This window comes from Myxine glutinosa, chromosome 7 (genome assembly GCF_964187855.1).
Source record: "Myxine glutinosa chromosome 7, kmMyxGlut1.1, whole genome shotgun sequence".
Lineage (NCBI taxonomy): Eukaryota > Metazoa > Chordata > Myxini > Myxiniformes > Myxinidae > Myxine > Myxine glutinosa.
The window spans coordinates 184,802,657-184,826,792 of NC_136267.1; the positions used below are offsets into that span (position 1 = coordinate 184,802,657).

Consider the following 24,136-nt stretch of genomic DNA (forward strand, 5'->3'; position numbering starts at 1 on the left):
AAAACTTGGAAAATCTCTTGGACTTGGAGAAATTGGAAAATCTCTTGGACTTGGAAAAATTGGAAAATCTCTTGGACTTGGAAAAATAATTGGAAAATCTCTTGGAAAAATTGGAAAATCTCTTGGCCTTGGAAAAATTGGAAAATCTCTTGGCCTTGGAAAAATTGGAAAATCTCTTGGAAAAACTTGGAAAATCTCTTGGCCTTGGAAAAATTGGAAAATCTCTTGGACTTGGATACATTGGAAAATCTCTTGGACTTGGATACATTGGAAATCTCTTGGAAAAACTTTGAAAATCTCTTGGCCTTGGAAAAATTGGAAAATCTCTTGGAAAAACTTGGAAAATCTCTTGGACTTGGAAAAATAATTGGGAAATCTCTTGGACTTGGAAAAATTGGAAAATCTCTTCGAAAAATTGGAAAATCTCTTGGACTTGGATAAATTGGAAAATCTCTTGGACTTGGAAAATCTCTTGGCCTTGGAAAAATCTCTTGGAAAATCTCTTGGCCTTGGAAAAATTGGAAAATCTCTTGGAAAAACTTGGAAAATCTCTTGGACTTGGAAAAATTGGAAAATCTCTTGGACTTGGAAAAATAATTGGGAAATCTCTTGGACTTGGAAAAATAATTGGGAAATCTCTTGGACTTGGAAAAATAATTGGGAAATCTCTTGGAAAAACTTGGGAAATCTCTTGGACTTGAAAAACTTGGGAAATCTCTTGGACTTGGAAAAATTGGAAAATCTCTTGGAAAAACTTGGAAAATCTCTTGGCCTTGGAAAAATTGGAAAATCTCTTGGACTTGGATACATTGGAAAATCTCTTGGACTTGGATACATTGGAAATCTCTTGGAAAAACTTTGAAAATCTCTTGGCCTTGGAAAAATTGGAAAATCTCTTGGAAAAACTTGGAAAATCTCTTGGACTTGGAAAAATAATTGGGAAATCTCTTGGACTTGGAAAAATTGGAAAATCTCTTCGAAAAATTGGAAAATCTCTTGGACTTGGATAAATTGGAAAATCTCTTGGACTTGGAAAATCTCTTGGCCTTGGAAAAATCTCTTGGAAAATCTCTTGGCCTTGGAAAAATTGGAAAATCTCTTGGAAAAACTTGGAAAATCTCTTGGACTTGGAAAAATTGGAAAATCTCTTGGACTTGGAAAAATAATTGGGAAATCTCTTGGACTTGGAAAAATAATTGGGAAATCTCTTGGACTTGGAAAAATTGGAAAATCTCTTGGAAAAATTGGAAAATCTCTTGGAAAAACTTGGAAAATCTTTTGGCCTTGGAAAAATCTCTTGGAAAAACTTGGAAATCTCTTGGCCTTGGAAAAATTGGAAAATCTCTTGGACTTGGAAAACTTGGAAAATCTCTTGGACTTGGAAAACTTGGAAAATCTCTTGGACTTGGAAAAATTGGAAAATCTCTTGGACTTGGAAAAATAATTGGGAAATCTCTTGGAAAAACTTGGAAAATCTCTTGGACTTGGAGAAATTGGAAAATCTCTTGGACTTGGAAAAATTGGAAAATCTCTTGGACTTGGAAAAATAATTGGAAAATCTCTTGGAAAAATTGGAAAATCTAACAGTTTGGTTTCCAAATATTTTAAATCTAAATTCTAAATATTGCCACATTCCACGAGTTGAATTCACAATATATGGGATGCCAATTGATTAACGTCACGATTACACCACCATAGCCAATTTATGTTGGAAAAGCTGTTGGAAAATTTGAATTCATCCTATATCCAGAAGGTAAATTGAATACTCATTCACACCCTATTAGTCTTTGGAGTTTCAATCCTCAGGAGCCGAGATGAGACGACAGAGGAAAGTGTATCCAAGACGATGCGGTCATACAGAAATACTAATGATGAATGAGGTGAGTGGGTGTCTAGTGCGGAATAGACATCCAAAAGTAGGTCGTCCTCTGTCCGATGACGTAAAGCTTGTTACACGTTCAAAATACTTTGCACGGAGCCTTTGAATCGTTGCCGGAAGGAATACACAAGCCATTGAAATTCCAGCTTTTCTTATCCCCATTGGAATTCTTGAGGCATGCAACGAGCGAAGGAAAGGGCCAGGTTTGAATGACATTTGGCAGATAAACCTACTCGACTGGTTGTTTGTCCTTCCCTGAAATGTGTGTTGTAATTTGTCAATATTCACAAGATTTCATTGTTTCTTCAACACAACCAACAACAATAGATCGTAATTATACATCCAATTGACTTTCTCTGACATCACTGCTCTGTGATATACAGCACAACAGCTAATATGAATGGATTGTACCAAGAATAGAAAATGCTTCCCAATTATGTTTGGTTCTGTTTACCCATGAGGGTCACGTGATGCACAATTACAACAACAATCTGGTTGTCCTGTCTCTTGCACCTGCTCTGCACCTTAAAGATTGAGATGCATATTGAGCACAAGATTGAGTCTTTGAGCCAGTACCAGTACTCAATGTTGCTCGGTCATATGTATATATTCCAGAAGGACATCGTGAGTATAACAACAAGAAATTGGTTCTTTAACTTAAAACAGCATCATAAATACCCCTCACACAAAGATGGAATACTTCATCTTCTTCTGGGAGAAATGCTCGGTAATCAGAAATCGAAGCAACAAAGTTCAGGAATACAAATCTTAATTTTTGGAACCATGTCAATCAAGGAATTGCCTAATTGAAATTGTCAGCCATATTGTTTGTGTATATATATAGAATCAGAAATCTGTATATATATAATCAGAAACAGTTATTGAGAATGTTATATAACATCTATATGTAGTTCCCATGCTGTATCCAGGCGAGGCAGCATGGCCCCAATTACCTATTCCACCTTCCCTCCAGTGACGTCACAGCCACGTAGGTATCTCCATCCAGGTTCTAAAAGCTGCTTACAGAAGCCCGGGAGAATACCTGAAATAGCCGTCTCTGCAGCAATTGCAGTGTTCCATCATGAAAGAGGGAAAGTTGCAAAAAAAGAAAAAAAGCAATGCCAAGTCTTAGTCAACCAAGCACACAAGGCCTCGTGTCTGTTTATGAAGGGAAATTCTTCAAGCTGGCTGTCCTAGCTGCAGATGTGTTGTGTGTGCCAAATAACCCACAGTGTAGGTTGGAGAGTAAGCCATCATTGGATTGCATATCAATAACCTAGCTACATTCCTCTTGTAGAATTTTCATTGTGATAGCTAAACAGAGTTCAAACCGGATGTAGATATCAAGTAAAATTAGATGAAATTGATGGATTGAGTGAGGACTGTGCATATGGCACAAGTGGAATTCCTCATGGCTTCCTATGTGTCCAAGTTTCCTTGTATTGCAAAACATCCCAAATAAATGACTTCTTGTGTTTTTCAATAGGGTTCCACAGTCAGATCGATCATGTTAAGAATAGTATGGACCTTGTGATAGAATCGGTTAGATTCCTCTTTGTAACGGCTATTAGTCCAGTAGCCGTATCCTGAACCTGGAAATTGTTGGTACTGTAAGGTTTTTTGATGGATTCATCAACCATAGTGGTCCTAGATGCAAAATTAATCAGATGCCAGCTTGGTATTTTTGGGCAACTCTTAGAATTTGCATAAATCCAAGATGGCTATCGCCCAATATGGGTGAAATATAAAAATGGCCATAACTTTTGATTGGAATATGCTAGAAGGATGATTATTTTACCTATGTGGGGTTTTTGAGTGTGGCTGATTCATTTCCCTTGTGGAAACTCAGTTTTGACTTTGCCTAGCAACAGAAATCCAATATGGCTACGATGCGATAGGGACAAACTAGGAAAATGGACATATCATTTGATTGGAACATGCTAGACGGATGATTCTAGTGTCTAGGTGGGGTTTTTAGGTGCCTACAGATCAATTCAGGGAGCAAACCTATATTCGCTATGGGAAGTGAAGGGTGGCCTCATTGGGCTGACTCTCTCTGCCGAGCAGGTGGCTTGCTGGATTCTGTCGTACCCCTCTGCCAGAGAGTCACCGATGCATTTGATTCCATGTACCAAGCTGAGGAGGAGAAGTCTGCATCAACTACAAGGCACATCCATAAAAAAGAGGGCACAAAACGACGAAAGCTGGACAGTGATGATCGAAAATGGATGGCAGATGAGCTGTCAAAGCACTCGCATCCCCTAAGGACAGAGTCAACAGAGCCGTTCAACTTTGTAAATGGCAAGGTTTCAGATGCGTCGATCGATGTTGCCGACACGACACTTTGGCGATCGGACAAGCCATGGCACACAGCTTCAAAGAATCCCTCCCAGGGTGTTTTCACAACCCTATCAAGAGGAAAGTGAAAACACTTGAAGTCCTGAAAAAGGGTGTCAAGATCGGGTCTAAGACGGCATACGATATTCATATGAAGCTCTGTTCAGCGCCTGGTCGTCCTTGGCCAGATATGAAACATCAGCCTTAAATCTATCTTCGCCTACGAGCCGTGTGGAGTACCATCAGTGGTTTTGGATGAGTATGGCTTTTTCCACAAAGGCAACAAGTCAAATCTTGTTGGGCACCTCGCCATCAGATGCAAGACAAGGGAGCCAGATGTAGTGATTGTGGATATGCAGTAACTTCTATACCACATTGTTTGGCCCTGTTGAGGTACCATCTCAATTATAGCTACAAGTGTGATCAGACGACTCCTGCAATACAGCCAAATTGCTACTGTGACCGTTACCGTCGACTGGTATCGCAGTATCTCCCATAAAGATCATGAGAGGGCACGATGTGATGGTACTGTTTCAAGCACGACCTGACACTGACTTCTCCTCTTCCTGCTAGAGATGTCATCATGAAGGGCAAAGTCAATAAAAGAAGACTCTCGTGCCTGCTCTGCACATGTGACCTTGGAATGAACGTGTTGATGATTGGTGAAGACGAGGGGCTTCTCGACCATAAAGAGCCTGATGTCTTTGTGGTGAAATTGTATCCAAGTTGCGACCCAGGCGCCATTACTGCTTCTATCCACTACGTGGCTACTATAAGACCTTGGCTCTGAGGTGTGAAGCGCAGTCCTGAGACATTTATCATGCTTTATCCACGTGTATGTTTAGAATGGTAAGGGAACTACTTTTCATATCGCTTGCTCGCGTGCTGGAATATGATACTCTTTCTTGCTCATATCTTCGTCATATATTGATCCTATGATTGCCAATTCTCTTTCAGATATTGCTGGTGTTCGATACTGATTAAACTCACCTTCTGAGCCACTGTTGTAGATCTGATTATTTTACAACACTTAATCAGTATCGACTACTACCATCATCCAAGATCACCATGACCCATTGACCCACAAGCTTTTACAGTTGCCCACGTTCGGAGCGGACCCACAAACTGTGGAAGCTCCGAGCCAGCTCAAGCATTGGCTCAGTCTGCTGACCAGCTACCTGCAAGGGCATACTGACATTACAGACGAGGTGAAGCGCGCAGTGCTGAACTCCCATGTGACCCACGTCGTTCACGACTACATATCTCATTGCATGACATTCGACGATGCCGTGACGGAGCTGCGCGCCATCTATATCAAGCCGCGGAATGTCATTCACTCGCGGTACCAGCTCGCCTCAAGGAAGCAGGACGCTTCGGAGTCCCTCACTCATTTCGCCCAAGAATTGCGTCGTCTTGGCAAAGAATGTGCGCATGAGACCAGAACCCACGAGGAAATGTGCGACGATTTGATGCGCGATGCATTTATTTCTGGACATTACTCTACTAGCATCCGGCGACGTCTGCTGGAAAAGCCGAACCTGACGCTGAAACAGGCCCTCGATCAAGCTCTTGTGCTTTACGAAGCACAGGCACAATCGGAGGTTTACGGTCGGCCTTACATTACAGTGGGGCTCAATGAAGAGCGGTGCTCGGAGACCGATGCTGCTACGGAGTTCGCTGCTCCCGTCGCGCAGCCCGAGGCGGCGGAGGCGCTCGGAGCCGAATGTACGAGCCTCGCCGTGACTACCTTGGCCGGGAGCAATGCTAAGTGCTTCTTCTGCGGAAATAGAAATCATCTCCGTACTGCGTGCCCGGCCTGTGAAGTTTCTTGTCATACTTGTGGCCGGAAGGGTCACTTTGCCAAAGTATGCCGATCGGGGCACGCGCGGCGCACCCGACCAACATTGGCTGGCATCAACTCGACGCGTATGGCACGTGCATCACCACTGGCCATTCCGACGCAGCCCGGACCTCGTGGGCTGACCAGCGCCGTCATCCCAGTCCTGATTGAGGGGCAGACTGCTGGAGCTTTGCTCGACACGGGATCGGCCGATAGCTACGTCGATATGGGCCTCCTCCGCCATCACGGCTGGCCGATCCTGGGAGGATCGCGCCGAATCTTCATGGCATCGCAATCTTTATGGATGCGAATATAGGGTGAATGTCATGTAAAGCTAGTAATTAATGGTAAAATGTACTGTGATGTTCGCCTAATGGTACTGCCCACCTTATGCGCCGAAGTTCTATTAGGGCACGGTTTTCTCGAGCGCCACGGCCGCTTAGAAATGACATTTGGGGGAGATGACACGCTCTCGGTCTGAGCCCTGGCAGGGATGTCTATTGAACCGATGACTTTATTTCCGAACCTGACTATGGATTGTGCCCCAATTGCGATCAAATCCCGGCGCTACTCCCGGGCAGATACTCAATTCATTTCTGAGGAGACGAGCAAACTCCTCCGCGAAGGCATAATCGAGCCCTGCCGCTCTCCTTGGCATGCGCAAGTTTTGGTCGTGCAGTCCGAAAATCATCGCAAGCGCATAGTAATCGATTATTCACAAACCATAAATAGATTTACGCATCTGGATGCCTATCCGCTACCAGGATTGGATTCTCTGGTTCGACAGGTCGTCCAATATGGTGTGTACAGCACTCTTGATCTCCGGAGTGCGTATCATTAAATCCCTATAGCGGAGAACGACAAAATTTATACAGCTTTTGAATCCGGACAGAGGTTGTATCAATTCACGCGTCTACCTTTTGGCATTACAAATGGTGTCGCTTGCTTCCAGAGAGCCATGGACGTCATCATTACCAAAGAACGATTAACAGACGTTTTTGTTTATTTGGATAATCTGACGGTCTGCGGCTATGATCAGGCTCATCATGACGCGAATTTGCAACGCTTCCTCCAGGTGGCGCGAAATTACAGTCTGACTTTTAATGAGGACAAATGTCGCTACTCCTCTAGGACGATTGATCTCCTGGGGGTACACAGTGACCCAAGGAACCATAACACCTGACAAGGAACGTCTACGCCTTTGCTCGACATGGCGCCGCCGCATGATCGTGCTTCCTTGAAGCGTGCCCTCGGGCTGTTCGCACGTTATTTAAAGTGGGTCAAAAGTTACTCCGAGAAGCTCCATCCCCTTGTTGATTGTAAAACGTTCCCTCTACCTCCCGCTGCCAAGGTCGCCTTCCAGGGTCTCAAGTCCGACATAGCTGGCGCTGCTGTGTCTTCTATTGACGATGACGTCCCCTTTGTCCTCGAGAGTGACGCGTCGGATCACGCCATCGCTGCCAGGCTCTCTCAAGGGGGGAAGCCGGTGGCATTCTTCTCAATGACGTTATCCTCCGCTGAGAGGCGTCATTCTTCTGTGGAAAAAGAGACGTACGCAATAGTTGAGTCGATTCGTCGATGGAGACCATATTTGCTCGGCAAATGCTTCGATGTCATTACCGATCAGCAGAGTGTTGCTTTCATGTATGACACAAGACATGCCCAGCGCATTCAAAATGAGAAAATCACTCGCTGGCGCATAGAGCTTGCTGATTATAGCTTTGGTATCACGTACCGCCCTGGGCGGGAAAATCACACAGCAGACGCTTTATCCAGACCAGGTGTTTGCGTGAGTTTAAACTCCTTCGATGATTTACGCGTTCTTCATGATACCTTGTGTCACCCCGGGATGACTCGTCTGGCTCATTTTGTGCGTAGCCGCAATTTGCCCTACTCTGTCGAGGGCGTTCGTCGTCTGTGCCGCACTTGCCCGGTTTGCGCTGAACTCAAACCCAGCTTCTATAAACCCAACATGGGGACGCTGATTCAGGCTACTAAACCTTGGGACAGATTAGCGATGGACTTCAAAGGGCCGCTACCAGCCACCGGTACCTCACGTTCTCTCCTCACAATTGTGGACGAGTATTGCAGATTCCTTTTTGCCTTCCCGTGCAGTGATATGTCCACGGCTACGGTTATCCGATGTCTGCAATACCTGTTTTCAATGTTTGGGAATCCGCGATATGTGCACACCGACAGAGGTGCAGTGTTCTTGTCGCAGGATGGGAGGGCATTTCTGTTGCAGCGTAATATAGCGTCTAGCTATACCACCCCGTACAGCCCGCACGTTAATGGTTGCGTGGAGCGCTTTAATGGCACTATATGGAGGGCCATCTCTTTGGGCCTCAAAACTCGTGGCCTGCGACCGGACCAATGGACAGGGATGGTGCACGGGGCCCTTCATTCGATCCGCTCGCTCCTATGTACTGCGACAAATGAAATTCCACACGATCGTTTATTTTGTTACCAGCTTCGCACGGGATCGGTCCGCCCTCTGCCTGGGTGGCTTGCTCAGCCCGGTCCGGCTTTTCTCAAACGGGCAGTGCGCACGAGTAAATATGACCCTCTCGTTGACAAGGTTCATATCCTCCAAACTAATTCTGATCATGCTCGGGTCCAGCTGCCAGCCGGACACGAGTCAACTGTGTCAGTCCTGCAGGGATCTCGTTGGGACAGAGCCCTGCTCGGGGAACCCGGTGTTGGGGAATTCGCCTCCACTTCCACCCTCTCACTCGCCCGAGCCGGCAGGTATAATTGTGCCACCCCCATCTTCGTCGACAGAGAGCACTCCTGATGGAGTCGATCTAGACGCTGCCACCGAGGGCCCCGATGTGTACCGAACACGCACGTGATGAGAGATCCGCCGCCCTGATCGTTTTGGCTGGTCGTGATGTAACTCTCATGTAATCAGCTGCTAATCGTAGTTATACGCTTGATGCTAACCGGCTTGCTAGCGAGGTTTTAAACCCAGGGTGAAATGTGGTGAAATTGTATCCAAGTTGCGACCCAGGCGCCATTACCGCTTCTAACCACTACGTGGCTACTATAAGAACTTGTCTCCGAGGTGTGAAGCGCAGTCCTGAGACATTTATCATGCTTTATCCACGTGTATGCTTAGAATGGTAAGGGAACTACTTTTCATATCGCTTGCTCGCGTGCTTGAATATGATACTCTTTCTTGCTCATATGTTCGTCATATATTGATCCTATGATTGCCAATTCTCTTTCAGATATTGCTGGTGTTCGATACTGATTAAACCCACCTTCTGAGACACTGTTGTAGATCTGATTATTTTACAACAGTCTTCATGGTGAGCTATGTTCTGAAGGCTGCCCATGACGGAAAGTGTCATTCATATAGTCAGTGACGACACAAATGTGTTTGTCATTCTCATCTACTTGGTATGGCAGTACAGCATTGCAGGCCTGGTTCTAATGGAGAGGTGGGATTGAAGCATCCTCAGCATCACCCAAATTACTAAGAAACTAGGAGAAAAGTCAGGGCAGATTATTGGCATGCATGTGCTGACCGGTTGTGACACTATTTCCTGTCCGTATAACAAAGGGAAAGTCACCATGTTCAAGCAAGTCATGTCTACAGACTTTCCAAAGCTGTACAATGTTCTAGGCGAGACTACTGCGACAGAGGTAGAGCTGCGTGAGATGGGAACGGAGTTCTTCTGTGCGCTCTATGGTCTGCCCATCAGCACATGTATGAATGTGGTGAGGTATGTAATTTACTCGATGAAGGAGGGCAAACCTCCTCAAATTAAAGCACTGCCTCTGATGGATGAAAACCTCCAGGTATCATATGCTGACGGCTCATCTGCAGGTGATGCGTTGGAAAGTAGCAGACAAGCAAAGTGCCCCTCCACTTCAGATCATCAGCTTTGGCTGGGAATTAATGAATGGTGTGGCATATCAAGTCACCGCCACAGGACCTCCAGCACCTCCTGAGTTGATGGATGTTGGTAGTTGCCAGTGCAGAGCTGAGGTGAAGGCATGCGCACAAACCACCTGCAGCTGCTTCAAGGCAAATCTACCCTGCTCCACTGCTCCAGTTACTGTCACTGCTCTGCTTCCGATGAGTTTCACAACCCTCTAACCAAGTCCAAGAGAGGAGAACAAAAACATTCACATGGGGATGAAGAAGAGGAGGAAGAAGAGGAGTTGGAAGACGAGTCGGAGTTAAGCTTTATTGATAACATGATGTGCATCTAGTGTTGTGGTCATTCCATCGCTGGCTTCTCATGTAACTTTTATATTGCTGGTTGTGCACGTTCACATGTAGTTTATTGTTGTGCACTGTTTGTAGGAAATTAACATGTCAATTCAATGCAATGTCACTCTCTTTATCATTCTAATCTAGAATAAAATATATGGCAGTGAAACCCACATTAGATTTCTCTAACAAGTGGACACAAGAATCATCATTCTAGCAGGTTCCAATCATAAGTTATTCCCGTTTTCCACAATCGCCCCATCGCACGGCAACCATATTGGATTTCTGTTGCTAAGCATCATCACAACTTTGTTTTAACATGAGAAATAAATCCACCACACTAAAAAACCCCCACCTAGGCACTAGAATCATCCTTCTTGCATGTTCCAATCAAAAGTTATGGCCACTTTTATATTTCACCCATATTGGGCGATAGCCATCTTGGATTTAGGCAAATTCTGAGAGTTGCCCAAATATACCAAGCTGGCATCTGATTGATTCCGTATCTAGGAGCACTATGGTTCATGAATCCATCAAAAAACCTTACAGTGCCAACAATTTCCGGGTCCACAATGGTGATGGTGAAATGTGGCCATTGGGACTATATTTGTCTACAGGTAAATCGGCTTATTAAATGCGCACCGAGGAAGCCGCGAGTACATACCTTAGAGCAGTAGAGAGCAAGTCTATCATGTAAAACCTCCTTCCAGGCAAGGCCTCGTGAAGGATACTTGTGGCAACCAACACCAAAGGCACATGGAAAGCGCATTGCACTTTCAGAGGAAACACCAAAATGGACTGTTTGGCCACGGGACAGCAGGGCTTGGAGTAAAGAGTAAGACCTTTTTATTGGCAATGCCCCATGGGTTGGGCAAGCCCAGGAGATAGCATGCCCACTGAAGCAGACGGCCAATGAGCGGGACGCGCTGCCTTTCGTCAATTCTTTCGTCAATCAGCTTCCAGGTTAGGTCACTGATCCAACGCTCTTCATGGGTTCCTCTCCTTATCCCGATGGTGATATCTGCTGCCTCTTGGTTCACATCCCTAAAGATTCTCCACTGCTCTTCAAAGTCACCCCAATACCACAGTGTCTTCTTCAATTTCAGTTGAATCTTAGCAACCACAAGGTGGTGGTCAGATCCATCAGAGTACGTAAGGAAGGACTGACCATTAAATGTGCTGTTCATAATACCAGCAATAACTGACCTCCTCTTTGCCAAAGACACCCTGAGATCTTTAACGTCCACAAACTATTGCTAGCAAATCAGATGGGACATCCACATTAACCCCCATCCAAAGAAATACGCGTATATCAATGTCACTGTATGCGAAACTCCAGGGTGACAGTTTATAGCTGGGTCGAGATTTTAACCTGGGAGAGGACACTCTAAGGCAAGTGTGCATAGCTCTATGCTATCCTACGAGCCTGAATAAGTGGAACTAGCAACGGTACTCACCCTGTGGGGGGGCTTCAATTGGGAGGCCCAAATGAAAAGGCAAAATATTAGAAATTGAACGCCTTTTTTTTTTTTAAACGATTTATATAAACATCCGGTAAATCATATCACACGCAAATCATCAAAATCTAAACAGTATTTGTAGAATTTCAATAAAACCCACATCGTTCAATATCGGTAAATATTATTCCATCGTGTTTGCAAAAACTGGAAAATTGGAAAAATTGGAAAAACAATATAGCATATTTTACTCCAGGGGGTCCCAAGATTACCCACCCAAAATTTCGTTGCGATCGGTTCAGCCGCTTTTACAGTACCTGGGAACAGACGGATGGACGGATGGACAGACATTTGGTGAATTATAGTAAGACACGAGGTGGTCATGTTTATGGCATAACAGAGGAAAATGGAGTGATGGACAACACACACCTTGACAAACAAAATTGGACAATGACTAAGCAGTATCTCACTAAAAGTTATTATTTTGAAAGAGTGTTTGGAACATCAAAGAAAACAAACAAACAAACAAAATCAAACATTGCAAAGGAACTTCAAGTAAAAACAAGTACAAAAAGTTTTAATTAAAACAAAAGCCGCGTCGATGTTACACAATGCCTAGATGCAGCTGTGCCTATAACGTCGATGTTATAGGCACAGGACATTCCTATTGATTCGATTACTTGATGTTATTTTTGTGCAAAGTGAAAATATATCTCGGGAATTTCCCGTGTGTGGTGACGAATTTTTAATATATCTTGGCATTTTCCCGTCTGTTATTTCAGGCGGTGTATGACCATGCCGCGATTTAAAAAAAATATATCTCGGCAATTTCCCGTGTGTGGCGACACGTGAACGAAGCTATGCTCCTCTCTCCACATTATTGTGACGACGTCTAAATTAAATATTTCATCGTGACGATTGTCATCAAATGGACGAATTTTTAATATATCTCGGCATTTTCCCGTCTGTTATTTCGGGCGGTGTATGACTGACCATGCCGCGATTTAAACAAAATATATATATCTCGGCATTTTCCCGTCTGTTATTTCGGGCGGTGTATGACTGACCATGCCGCAATTTAAAAAAAAAATATCTCAATGGACTTGAAGTTACAGGCCTTTGAGAATTCATTTCGTTCTATAAAGGGCAACTTTCATCGGATTTTCTTCACGTTTTTTTTCAACCGAGTCTAAAACTATGTTAGCGACTGTGAAAAATGAAATGATATATCGAATTTGATTTGAAAGAAAACTGTGTGAGAGAGCAAGACACCACGGGCCTACAAAACAGGCCTCAAAGCTATGCGAGTTAATAAAATGGTGGATATTTGTTTATATGAAGCCTCTCCCACAATGGGTGGAGCTATGGTTCCCAGAATGGGTGGAGCTTTGAGGTTTTGTCTTCTCTGCAAGAACAACAACAAGAACAAGAAGAAGAACAACAACAACAGCAGAGGGCACTCTATGAGCAGCGTCTGCGACGCGGCTAAAAATTCATTTCCTTTCTCAAAATTCTGTCTTCTTTTTATAAACGTTAGAAAACTGCATTCTGGCTTTTATTGTAGTCCAAGGTAATGGGAATTGAATGAATTTAAGGTAAAAAATATCACGTAAATAAAAGTAGTGTAAAAGTGTGGAAAAGTGCAAGCATACGTTAACCTCTTTCAGGAATTCTGCCATGTAGGAACAGGTGATATCAAAGAAGGAGTTGTTTACCTTAAAGTTTGCACATTTTTCACTTGAAAATAAATACTTTAAGCCTGTTTGATACAATTTACTCCAGTGGAAGAACTATTATGACAGGAGAATATGTGGCCTTGTGGTGCTTGTGAATGACTTTTGTGGTACATATGAAATGCTCACTAAATGATTGGCTCACCTTGGCCTTCTCGAGCTGAGCTATGCCCTGCTTCTCAGCCTCACGCTTCAGTGCTTCTCGATCTTCTTCCAGAGAAACATCCGAGTCTGAGGGACGGCTGTTGTACGAGTCAGCGGAGCCCTGCCAAATGGTGTAAGGAAAGGTAGACGAGGAAAAGGAGAACGTGGGTTAACATGGATATAAAAACTGCATGTATTTTGAGTAAGATTCCAAAAAAAACGATTACGATTTGGAAGAGGTGAATAATAACCGGGAATGATATCTGGAAAAACAAAGCCAGGCAAAACTTCAGCAACACAATTGGTTCTTCAAAGACTGCAAGGTGCTCACATAAACATGAAGACCACCACGTTGATTTGCTCCCACTAGATACTGTTCATTGAGTGCTACATGGGTTGACCATCAAATTGTAAATTTAACATGTATGAGCTATGAGTGAGTGTTATTGGGTTGACCATCAGGATGTAAATTTACCATGTATGAGCTATGAGTGAGTGCTATTGGGTTGACCATCAGGATGTAAATTTACCATGTATGAGCTATGAGTGAGTGCTACATGCGTTGACCATCCGGATGTAAATTTACCATGTATGAGCTATGAGTGAGTGCTACATGGGTTGACCATCAGGATGTAAATTTACCATGTATGAGCTATGAGTGAGTGCTACATGGGTTGACCATCAGGATGTAAATTTACCATGTATGAGCTATGAGTGAGTGCTATATGGGTTGACCATCAGGATGTAAATTTACCATGTATGAGCTATGAGTGAGTGCTATTGGGTTGACCATCAGGATGTAAATTTACCATGTATGAGCTATGAGTGAGTGCTACATGCGTTGACCATCCGGATGTAAATTTACCATGTATGAGCTATGAGTGAGTGCTACATGGGTTGACCATCAGGATGTAAATTTACCATGTATAAGCTATGAGTGAGTGCTACATGGGTTGACCATCAGCATGTAAATTTACCATGTATGAGCTATGAGTGAGTGCTATATGGGTTGACCATCAAATGGTAAATTTACCATGTATGAGCTATGAGTGAGTGCTACATGGGTTGACCATCAGGATGTAAATTTATCATGTATGAGCTATGAGTGAGTGCTACATGGGTTGACCATCAGCATGTAAATTTACCATGTATGAGCTATGAGTGAGTGCTATATGGGTTGACCATCAAATGGTAAATTTACCATGTATGAGTTATGAGTGAGTGCTTTATGGGTTGACCATCAGAATGTAAATTTACCATGTATGAGCTATGAGTGAGTGCTATATGGGTTGACCATCAGGATGTAAATTTACCATGTCTGAGCTCTGAGTGAGTGCTACATGGGTTGACCATCAGGATGTAAATTTACCATGTCTGAGCTCTGAGTGAGTGCTACATGGGTTGACCATCAGGATGTAAATTACCATGTATGAGCTATGAGTGAGTGCTATATGGGTTGACCATCCCGATGTAAATTACCATGTATGAGCTATGAGTGAGTGCTACATGGGTTGACCATCAGGATGTAAATTTACCATGTATGAGTTATGAGTGAGTGCTTTATGGGTTGACCATCATGATGTAAATTTACCATGTATGAGCTGCGAGTGAGTGCTACATGGGTTGACCATCAGGATGTAAATTTACCATGTATGAGCTATGAGTGAGTGCTACATGGGTTGACCATCAGGATGTAAATTTACCATGTATGAGCTATGAGTGAGTGCTATATGGTTTGACCATCAAATGGTAAATTTACCATGTATGAGTTATGAGTGAGTGCTTTATGGGTTGACCATCAGGATGTAAATTTACCATGTATGAGCTATGAGTGAGTGCTACATGGGTTGACCATCAGGATGTAAATTTACCATGTATGAGCTATGAGTGAGTGCTACATGGGTTGACCATCAGGATGTAAATTTACCATGTATGAGCTATGAGTGAGTGCTACATGGGTTGACCATCAGGATGTAAATTTACCATGTATGAGCTATGAGTGAGTGCTACATGGGTTGACCATCAGGATGTAAATTTACCATGTATGAGCTATGAGTGAGTGCTATATGGGTTGACCATCAAATGCTAAATTTACCATGTATGAGCTATGAGTGAGTGCTACATGGGTTGACCATCAGGATGTAAATTTACCATGTATGAGTTATGAGTGAGTGCTTTATGGGTTGACCATCATGATGTAAATTTACCATGTATGAGCTATGAGTGAGTGCTACATGTGTTGACCATCCGGATGTAAATTTACCATGTATGAGCTATGATTGAGTGCTACATGGGTTGACCATCAGGATGTAAATTTACCATGTATGAGTTATGAGTGAGTGCTTTATGGGTTGACCATCAGGATGTAAATTACCATGTATGAGTTATGAGTGAGTGCTATATGGGTTGACCATCAGGATGTAAATTACCATGTATGAGCTATGAGTGAGTGCTACATAGGTTGACCATCCCGATGTAAATTACCATGTATGAGCTATGAGTGAGTGCTACATAGGTTTACCATCCGGATGTAAATTACCATGTATGAGCTATGAGTGAGTGCTACATGGGTTGACCATCCGGATGTAAATTACCATGTATGAGCTATGAGTGAGTGCTTTATGGGTTGACCATCAGGATGTAAATTATCATGTATGAGCTATGAGTGAGTGCTACATAGGTTGACCATCCCGATGTAAATTACCATGTATGAGCTATGAGTGAGTGCTACATGGGTTGACCATCCCGATGTAAATTTACCATGTATGAGCTGTGAGTGAGTGCTATATGGGTTTACCAGCAGGATGTAAATTTACCATGTATGAGCTATGAGCGAGTGCTACATTGGTTGATTTTCAGGATGTAAATTACCATGTATGAGCTATGAGCGAGTGCTATAAGGGTTTACCATCAGGATGTAAATTTACCATGTATGAGCTATGAGCGAGTGCTACATGGGTCGACCATCAGGATGTAAATGACCATGTATGAGCTATGAGCGAGTGCTACATGGGTTGACCATCAGGATGTAAATTACCATGTATGCGCTATGAGCAAGTGCTACATGGGTTGACCATCAGGATGTAAATTTACCATGTATGAGCTATGAGCGACTGCTATATGGGTTGACCATCAGGATGTAAATTACCATGTATGAGCTATGAGCGAGTGCTACATGGGTTTACCATCAGGAAGTAAATTTACCATGTATGAGCTATGAGCGAGTGCTACATTGGTTGATTTTCAGGATGTAAATTACCATGTATGAGCTATGAGCGAGTGCTATATGGGTTTACCATCAGGATGTAAATTTACCATGTACGAGCTATGAGCGAGTGCTACATGGGTTGACCATCAGGATGTAAATTTACCATGTATGCGCTATGAGCAAGTGCTACATGGGTTGACCATCAGGATGTAAATTTACCATGTATGAGCTATGAGCGAGTGCTACATGGGTTGACCATCAGGATGTAAATGACCATGTATGAGCTATGAGCGAGTGCTACATGGGTTGACCATCAGGATGTAAATTACCATGTATGCGCTATGAGCAAGTGCTACATGGGTTGACCATCAGGATGTAAATTTACCATGTATGAGCTATGAGCGAGTGCTACATGGGTTTACCATCAGGAAGTAAATTTACCATGTATGAGCTATGAGCGAGTGCTACATTGGTTGATTTTCAGGATGTAGTTAAGCATACATGTGTGTACTATGAGTTTCCTGATGTTCTGAATTTGAAGCATTGTGGTTGAGAAGACAAAGTTTTTGAAGTTTTACAGTTTGCAGTCAAGTCCCAAAGTAATCATGAAAGTTAATGTCCAGGCCGAGCAAGCAAGCAGAAAAATACAGAACATTCGCTGTTCCCCAGTAGTCAATTTGTCTCTTACTTTGAAGTCCAAAACTTTTAAAACCTGAACCGTTCTGCTTACAAATGTGTCTCTTATTTTAATATGGCAAAGACTTCCTTTGGGACCACAATATTACATGAAACTGGAGCGGCACTCGGTACAGCGCAAACCTCCACCAGACTGAGTGGTTTATGTTTTGTATCCCACCGACAGGTCAGATCCGGATCTGAACAAACAATAAATCGCTTGTTCTTGTCACCTCGGCAACTCATCCACCACGTTCTGTCATAAGTCATTTACAACCTTTTGAGATATCCTGCTATGTATCGTTTTTAGCCCCATCACTCAATGGTGAAGAATCACTTAAAAAATTAAATAATTCTCATATCCGGATCCGGTTTCGGATCTTCAAAATCGAATCAATTTGTACTCGTCACACACAAGGTTGAATTCAGTTCGCTGATGTGAAAATCCTGTTCAAATTTCAAGTCAATCGGGTGAAAATTGACAATTTTAGAAATGTGGCCTATGTTGACCTTTTGTGACCTATGTTGACCTCAAAATAGATGGTCATTGAATTCAATAACCGGATATGCAAATCCTCTTTCAAAATTTCATGTCAATCAGAAGAAAATTGAGGATTTTAGAAATTTGACAACGTTGTTCATCTTTGGCCCGTGTTGACCTGTTGACCTTTTGACCTCAAAAACAATAGGCTTTTTGCTTATGACCAACTCTACAGGTGGTGAAGTTACATGAAGATCGGAGTAAAAATGTGACCTGTAGGCTGTTGACAGACAGACAAAGAGACAGACAGACAGACAGACAGAATAACGCATGCGACTAACCAATACACTGTAATTGAAAAACCTTCGATTTTCGCACCTAAAAAAACAAACAGGGGTGAAAACACAATATAACCTGCATCCACATACGGTGGTGGAGGTTAACATTGCAGGTACAATGTATTATAACTTCTTTTCTTTTTTTTGTATACAAGATCGAGGTTCGTCTAGGAGCTAACATCAATCACAAAAAAACAACGAACGGACACAAAACTTACAAAAAAGGGAGCGGGAGACAAGATGGGGGGAGAGAGGGAAGCACACAAGTAAAACATTTGAGAGGAGGGACATCGGGAGATCTGTGGGAGGGAGAGGGCTTGGGGGGAGGAGGCATGGGAAGGGGTAGGGGGATGAAGAGGACTTGGGGGGAGGAGGCATGGGAATGGGGGGGGGGGGATGAAGAGGTCTTCGGGGGAGGAGGCATGGGAAGGGGGGGGATGGATGAAGAGGGCTTGGGGGGAGGAGGCATGGGAATGGGGGGGGGGGGGGATGAAGAGGGCTTTGGGGGAGGAGGCATGGGAATGGGGGGGGGTGAAGAGGGCTTGGGGGGAGGAGGCATGGGAATGGGGGGGGGGGGTGAAGAGGGCTTGGGGGGAGGAGGCATGGGAAGGGGGGGGATGAAGAGGGCTTTGGGGGGAGGAGGCATAGGAAGGGGGGGTATGAAGAGGGCTTGGGGGGAGGAGGCATGGGAAGGGGGGGGGGGATGAAGAGGGCTTGGTGGGAGGAGGCATGGGAAGGGGGGGGATGGATGAAGAGGGCTTGGGGGAAGGAGGCATGGGAATGGGGGGGGGGGATGAAGAGGGCTTTGGGGGAGGAGGCATGGGAATGGGGGGGGGTGAAGAGGGCTTGGGGGGAGGAGGCATGGGAAGGGGGGGGGGGTGAAGAGGGCTTGGGGGGAGGAGGCATGGGAAGGGGGGGGATGAAGAGGGCTTTGGGGGGAGGAGGCATGGGAAGGGGGGGGGGTATGAAGAGGGCTTGGGGGGAGGAGGCATGGGAAGGGGGGGGGAGGAGGCATGGGAAGGGGGGGGGATGAAGAGAGCTTGGGAGGGAGGAGGCATGGGAAGGGGGGGGGATGAAGAGGGCTTGGTGGGAGGAGGCATGGGAAGGGGGGGTTTGGGGGGTCAGAGAGGTATAAACACATAGACACTGCTCGGACTTCCAGGAAAGAAAGAAACATGTATATTTTTACTGAATTGATAAAAATAAAATATAAAATATAAGGGCGTGGCACGTTGAGGTGTATATCCGTATTAACATTGGTAATCGTGGCATTTTTCCAAAACCACTTTACATAACCAATAACTACACCAATGACAATACATAATATTAGTGTTATTATAAAACAAGATTAATACTAATAGTAATAATATTGCCCCTCCTTAAGGCGTTTGTTTTCCCTTCTTGGACAAACGCCGTGTTAATGTGATTGTGAATAAATGCAGATGTTTGTGGAGGCAGGCCTACCGGAAGTGAAATATTATAAACCACAAACAAGCATGATTACCTTTATATACAGCCGCTAATGCTCTGTGGGGTATATAGATCTACTGTAATCTATATATCCCACAGAGGGTAATAACATGACCATACCTCTTCTGTGGGGAGTGGGTGTACTAGTTCATCCAAATTTGACTCCTTGTTAGCACAACAGGCAGCTGCATCCATTCTATATCACGTGACCACGCTTACCTCACCACAAATGCATTCTGGGAAGCTGCATGAAATTGGGATGAAAATAAATCATGGATCTGTCCTAACTGTCGAGTTCTTGGTAATCCGAGGTGCTGTTGGAGGAAGCTAGCTGGCAGGATAGTTTAGACTTCTGCGCTGTCTAGCCTGGGTTCAAATGTCGACCCAGGTATAAACCGTCACCCTGGTTTAATACTTGGACACAGTGGGCGAGTTGTCGCTGACATTCCCGCCAAATTACAGCTTCCTGCCTTGACCGAGTGCTGGGAAGGCAATGGCAAACCACCCAGCACAATCCTCGCCAAGAGACTGAATCGGAAGTGTTCACACCGCCATAAGTTTGGTACATTCATTATGGTGATTCAAGGTACAGGAAGTAGACATCTGTGTGCCATTTGAACCCGAGCGTGTGACTTTCTGAATAGAACACGGATTTGCAAAGGCAATAAATTTGCAATAAAAAGGTGATAATCATCTGGAAAGGTGAATTTAAGCTTTTATGACAGGAGTGTGGCGGTTACCTTATGTGATTACCTTATTTGGGCATAATACACGTGCACGGGCCTGTTGGACTTGTGGTTGTGCCTGTTTTAGGGCCCCAGTCAAGGCCTGCCTTTTTTGCGTGTGAAAAAAGGTAAAAAGTCCAAACATTTGAACAGCCTCGTACGTGCACCTTGACCCCATGGTCAAGGCACAACGTCAACAAGGCTGTCCCAATAACAATACACATGCGCCTCAACCCCAAGAGGGAAGCGCATGGTCATTCAAACGCATGCATCATGCCCCCGAGGGGCGAGGGGCCACAATGCATGGTCATTCACTTGGGACCACTCCTCTCAATAGGAGTAAGACCCCTTAATCTTGTGGTTGTGCGGACGTGACGCACGCGCGGTTGCCGGAGCCACGCCCTCCGGAGGGCTTTCGGCTTTATATAAGCGTGCCGACTTCCGTTCGGGTTTAGTGTGCTGGATCTTGCTGTTACAATAAACCATCTTCGAACCCGACGAATGGCCTCGTTCTCTCGCCTTCCGCGACTCCTAAAGGAGATGGTTTTTAAGGGGTCCGTCCATCCCGCCCCCTATTTTGTCACTTACAGGTTACCTGCTTGTGTAGGTTCATTTATTTACTTTCTAATCATTTCACTCTGACAGTCTGACTCCATTCTTTTCATACACAATAAAGAGCAAACCACTCCAATGATATCATTTCTCGCATCGAGTTGAGCGTACGTCATTTTCATTGGTTTTGAAAAAAAAGTAATTTAAAATTTCCAATTCATTTTAAGTACAAAATTAGTGCAGATTGTTCCTTGAACGAGGCCATTGTCCTGACCATGGTAGGTGCATGTGACCTTACACACAGGTAAATTAACGTATCTGAGGCCTAACTGCAATTTTCCTGTTCAATGACACTGCATTTGCATTTAATTAAAGACGTCCAACGCAAATGTTATATAAAGGCGCTGCGGACGTCTTTCTGTCTGACATCACAAGTAGAAGTGATTTAGCAGAATAAAGTCACAGGAGATGATTGAAAGTTTCACAATGAGCATGAAAAATCACTGTAACCATGTTCACCTATTTTGAATGCCATGCAAATGCAGCTTCAGGTTGGCATGGTAGCATTCCCATAATGGAGCTTCAGGTTGGCATGTTAGCATTCCCATAATGAAGCTTCAGGTTGGCATGTTAGCATTCCCATAATGGAGCTTCAGGTTGGCATGTTAGCATTCCCATAATGAAGCTTCAGGTTGGCATGTTAGCATTCCCATAATGGAGCTTCAGGTTGGCATGTTAGCATTCCCATAATGAAGCTTCAGGTTGGCATGTTAGCATTCCCATAATGAAGCTTCAGGTTGGCATGTTAGCATTCCCATAATGGAGCTTCAGGTTGGCATGTTAGCATTCCCATAATGAAGCTTCAGGTTGGCATGTTAGCATTCCCATAATGGAGCTTCAGGTTGGCATGTTAGCATTCCCATAATGGAGCTTCAGGTTGGCATGTTAGCATTCCCATAATGGAGCTTCAGGTTGGCATGTTAGCATTCCCATAATGGAGCTTCAGGTTGGCATGTTAGCATTCCCATAATGGAGCTTCAGGTTGGCATGGTAGCATTCCCATAATGAAGCTTCAGGTTGGCATGTTAGCATTCCCATAATGGAGCTTCAGGTTGGCATGTTAGCATTCCCATAATGAAGCTTCAGGTTGGCATGTTAGCATTCCCATAATGGAGCTTCAGGTTGGCATGTTAGCATTCCCATAATGAAGCTTCAGGTTGGCATGTTAGCATTCCCATAATGGAGCTTCAGGTTGGCATGTTAGCATTCCCATAATGGAGCTTCAGGTTGGCATGTTAGCATTCCCATAATGGAGCTTCAGGTTGGCATGTTAGCATTCCCATAATGGAGCTTCAGGTTGGCATGTTAGCATTCCCATAATGGAGCTTCAGGTTGGCATGTTAGCATTCCCATAATGGAGCTTCAGGTTGGCATGTTAGCATTCCCATAATGGAGCTTCAGGTTGGCATGTTAGCATTCCCATAATGGAGCTTCAGGTTGGCATGTTAGCATTCCCATAATGGAGCTTCAGGTTGGCATGTTAGCATTCCCATAATGGAGCTTCAGGTTGGCATGTTAGCATTCCCATAATGGAGCTTCAGGTTGGCATGTTAGCATTCCCATAATGGAGCTTCAGGTTGGCATGTTAGCATTCCCATAATGGAGCTTCAGGTTGGCATGTTAGCATTCCCATAATGGAGCTTCAGGTTGGCATGGTAGCATTCCCATAATGGAGCTTCAGGTTGGCATGTTAGCATTCCCATAATGGAGCTTCAGGTTGGCATGGTAGCATTCCCATAATGGAGCTTCAGGTTGGCATGTTAGCATTCCCATAATGGAGCTTCAGGTTGGCATGTTAGCATTCCCATAATGGAGCTTCAGGTTGGCATGTTAGCATTCCCATAATGGAGCTTCAGGTTGGCATGTTAGCATTCCCATAATGGAGCTTCAGGTTGGCATGTTAGCATTCCCATAATGAAGCTTCAGGTTGGCATGTTAGCATTCCCATAATGGAGCTTCAGGTTGGCATGTTAGCATTCCCATAATGGAGCTTCAGGTTGGCATGTTAGCATTCCCATAATGGAGCTTCAGGTTGGCATGTTAGCATTCCCATAATGGAGCTTCAGGTTGGCATGTTAGCATTCCCATAATGGAGCTTCAGGTTGGCATGTTAGCATTCCCATAATGGAGCTTCAGGTTGGCATGTTAGCATTCCCATAATGGAGCTTCAGGTTGGCATGTTAGCATTCCCATAATGGAGCTTCAGGTTGGCATGTTAGCATTCCCATAATGGAGCTTCAGGTTGGCATGTTAGCATTCCCATAATGGAGCTTCAGGTTGGCATGTTAGCATTCCCATAATGGAGCTTCAGGTTGGCATGTTAGCATTCCCATAATGGAGCTTCAGGTTGGCATGGTAGCATTCCCATAATGGAGCTTCAGGTTGGCATGTTAGCATTCCCATAATGGAGCTTCAGGTTGGCATGGTAGCATTCCCATAATGGAGCTTCAGGTTGGCATGTTAGCATTCCCATAATGGAGCTTCAGGTTGGCATGTTAGCATTCCCATAATGGAGCTTCAGGTTGGCATGTTAGCATTCCCATAATGGAGCTTCAGGTTGGCATGTTAGCATTCCCATAATGGAGCTTCAGGTTGGCATGGTAGCATTCCCATAATGGAGCTTCAGGTTGGCATGGTAGCATTCCCATAATGGAGCTTCAGGTTGGCATGTTAGCATTCCCATAATGGAGCTTCAGGTTGGCATGTTAGCATTCCCATAATGGAGCTTCAGGTTGGCATGTTAGCATTCCCATAATGGAGCTTCAGGTTGGCATGTTAGCATTCCCATAATGGAGCTTCAGGTTGGCATGTTAGCATTCCCATAATGGAGCTTCAGGTTGGCATGTTAGCATTCCCATAATGAAGCTTCAGGTTGGCATGTTAGCATTCCCATAATGGAGCTTCAGGTTGGCATGTTAGCATTCCCATAATGGAGCTTCAGGTTGGCATGTTAGCATTCCCATAATGGAGCTTCAGGTTGGCAATGTTAGCATTCCCATAATGGAGCTTCAGGTT

The 24,136-nt window shown here is 44.2% G+C and overlaps 1 protein-coding gene across 1 annotated transcript in view; it reads right to left on the reverse strand.

Moving 5' to 3' along the window:
- Positions 1 to 24,136, reverse strand: part of LOC137431891 (voltage-dependent L-type calcium channel subunit beta-1) — a 264,252-nt gene that overhangs the window by 147,034 nt on the left and 93,082 nt on the right. Inside the window, exon 2 of the mRNA XM_078782618.1 lies at positions 13,614 to 13,733. Coding sequence (XP_078638744.1) covers positions 13,614 to 13,733 — 120 coding nt within the window. The remainder of the gene's footprint in view (positions 1 to 13,613; positions 13,734 to 24,136) is intronic.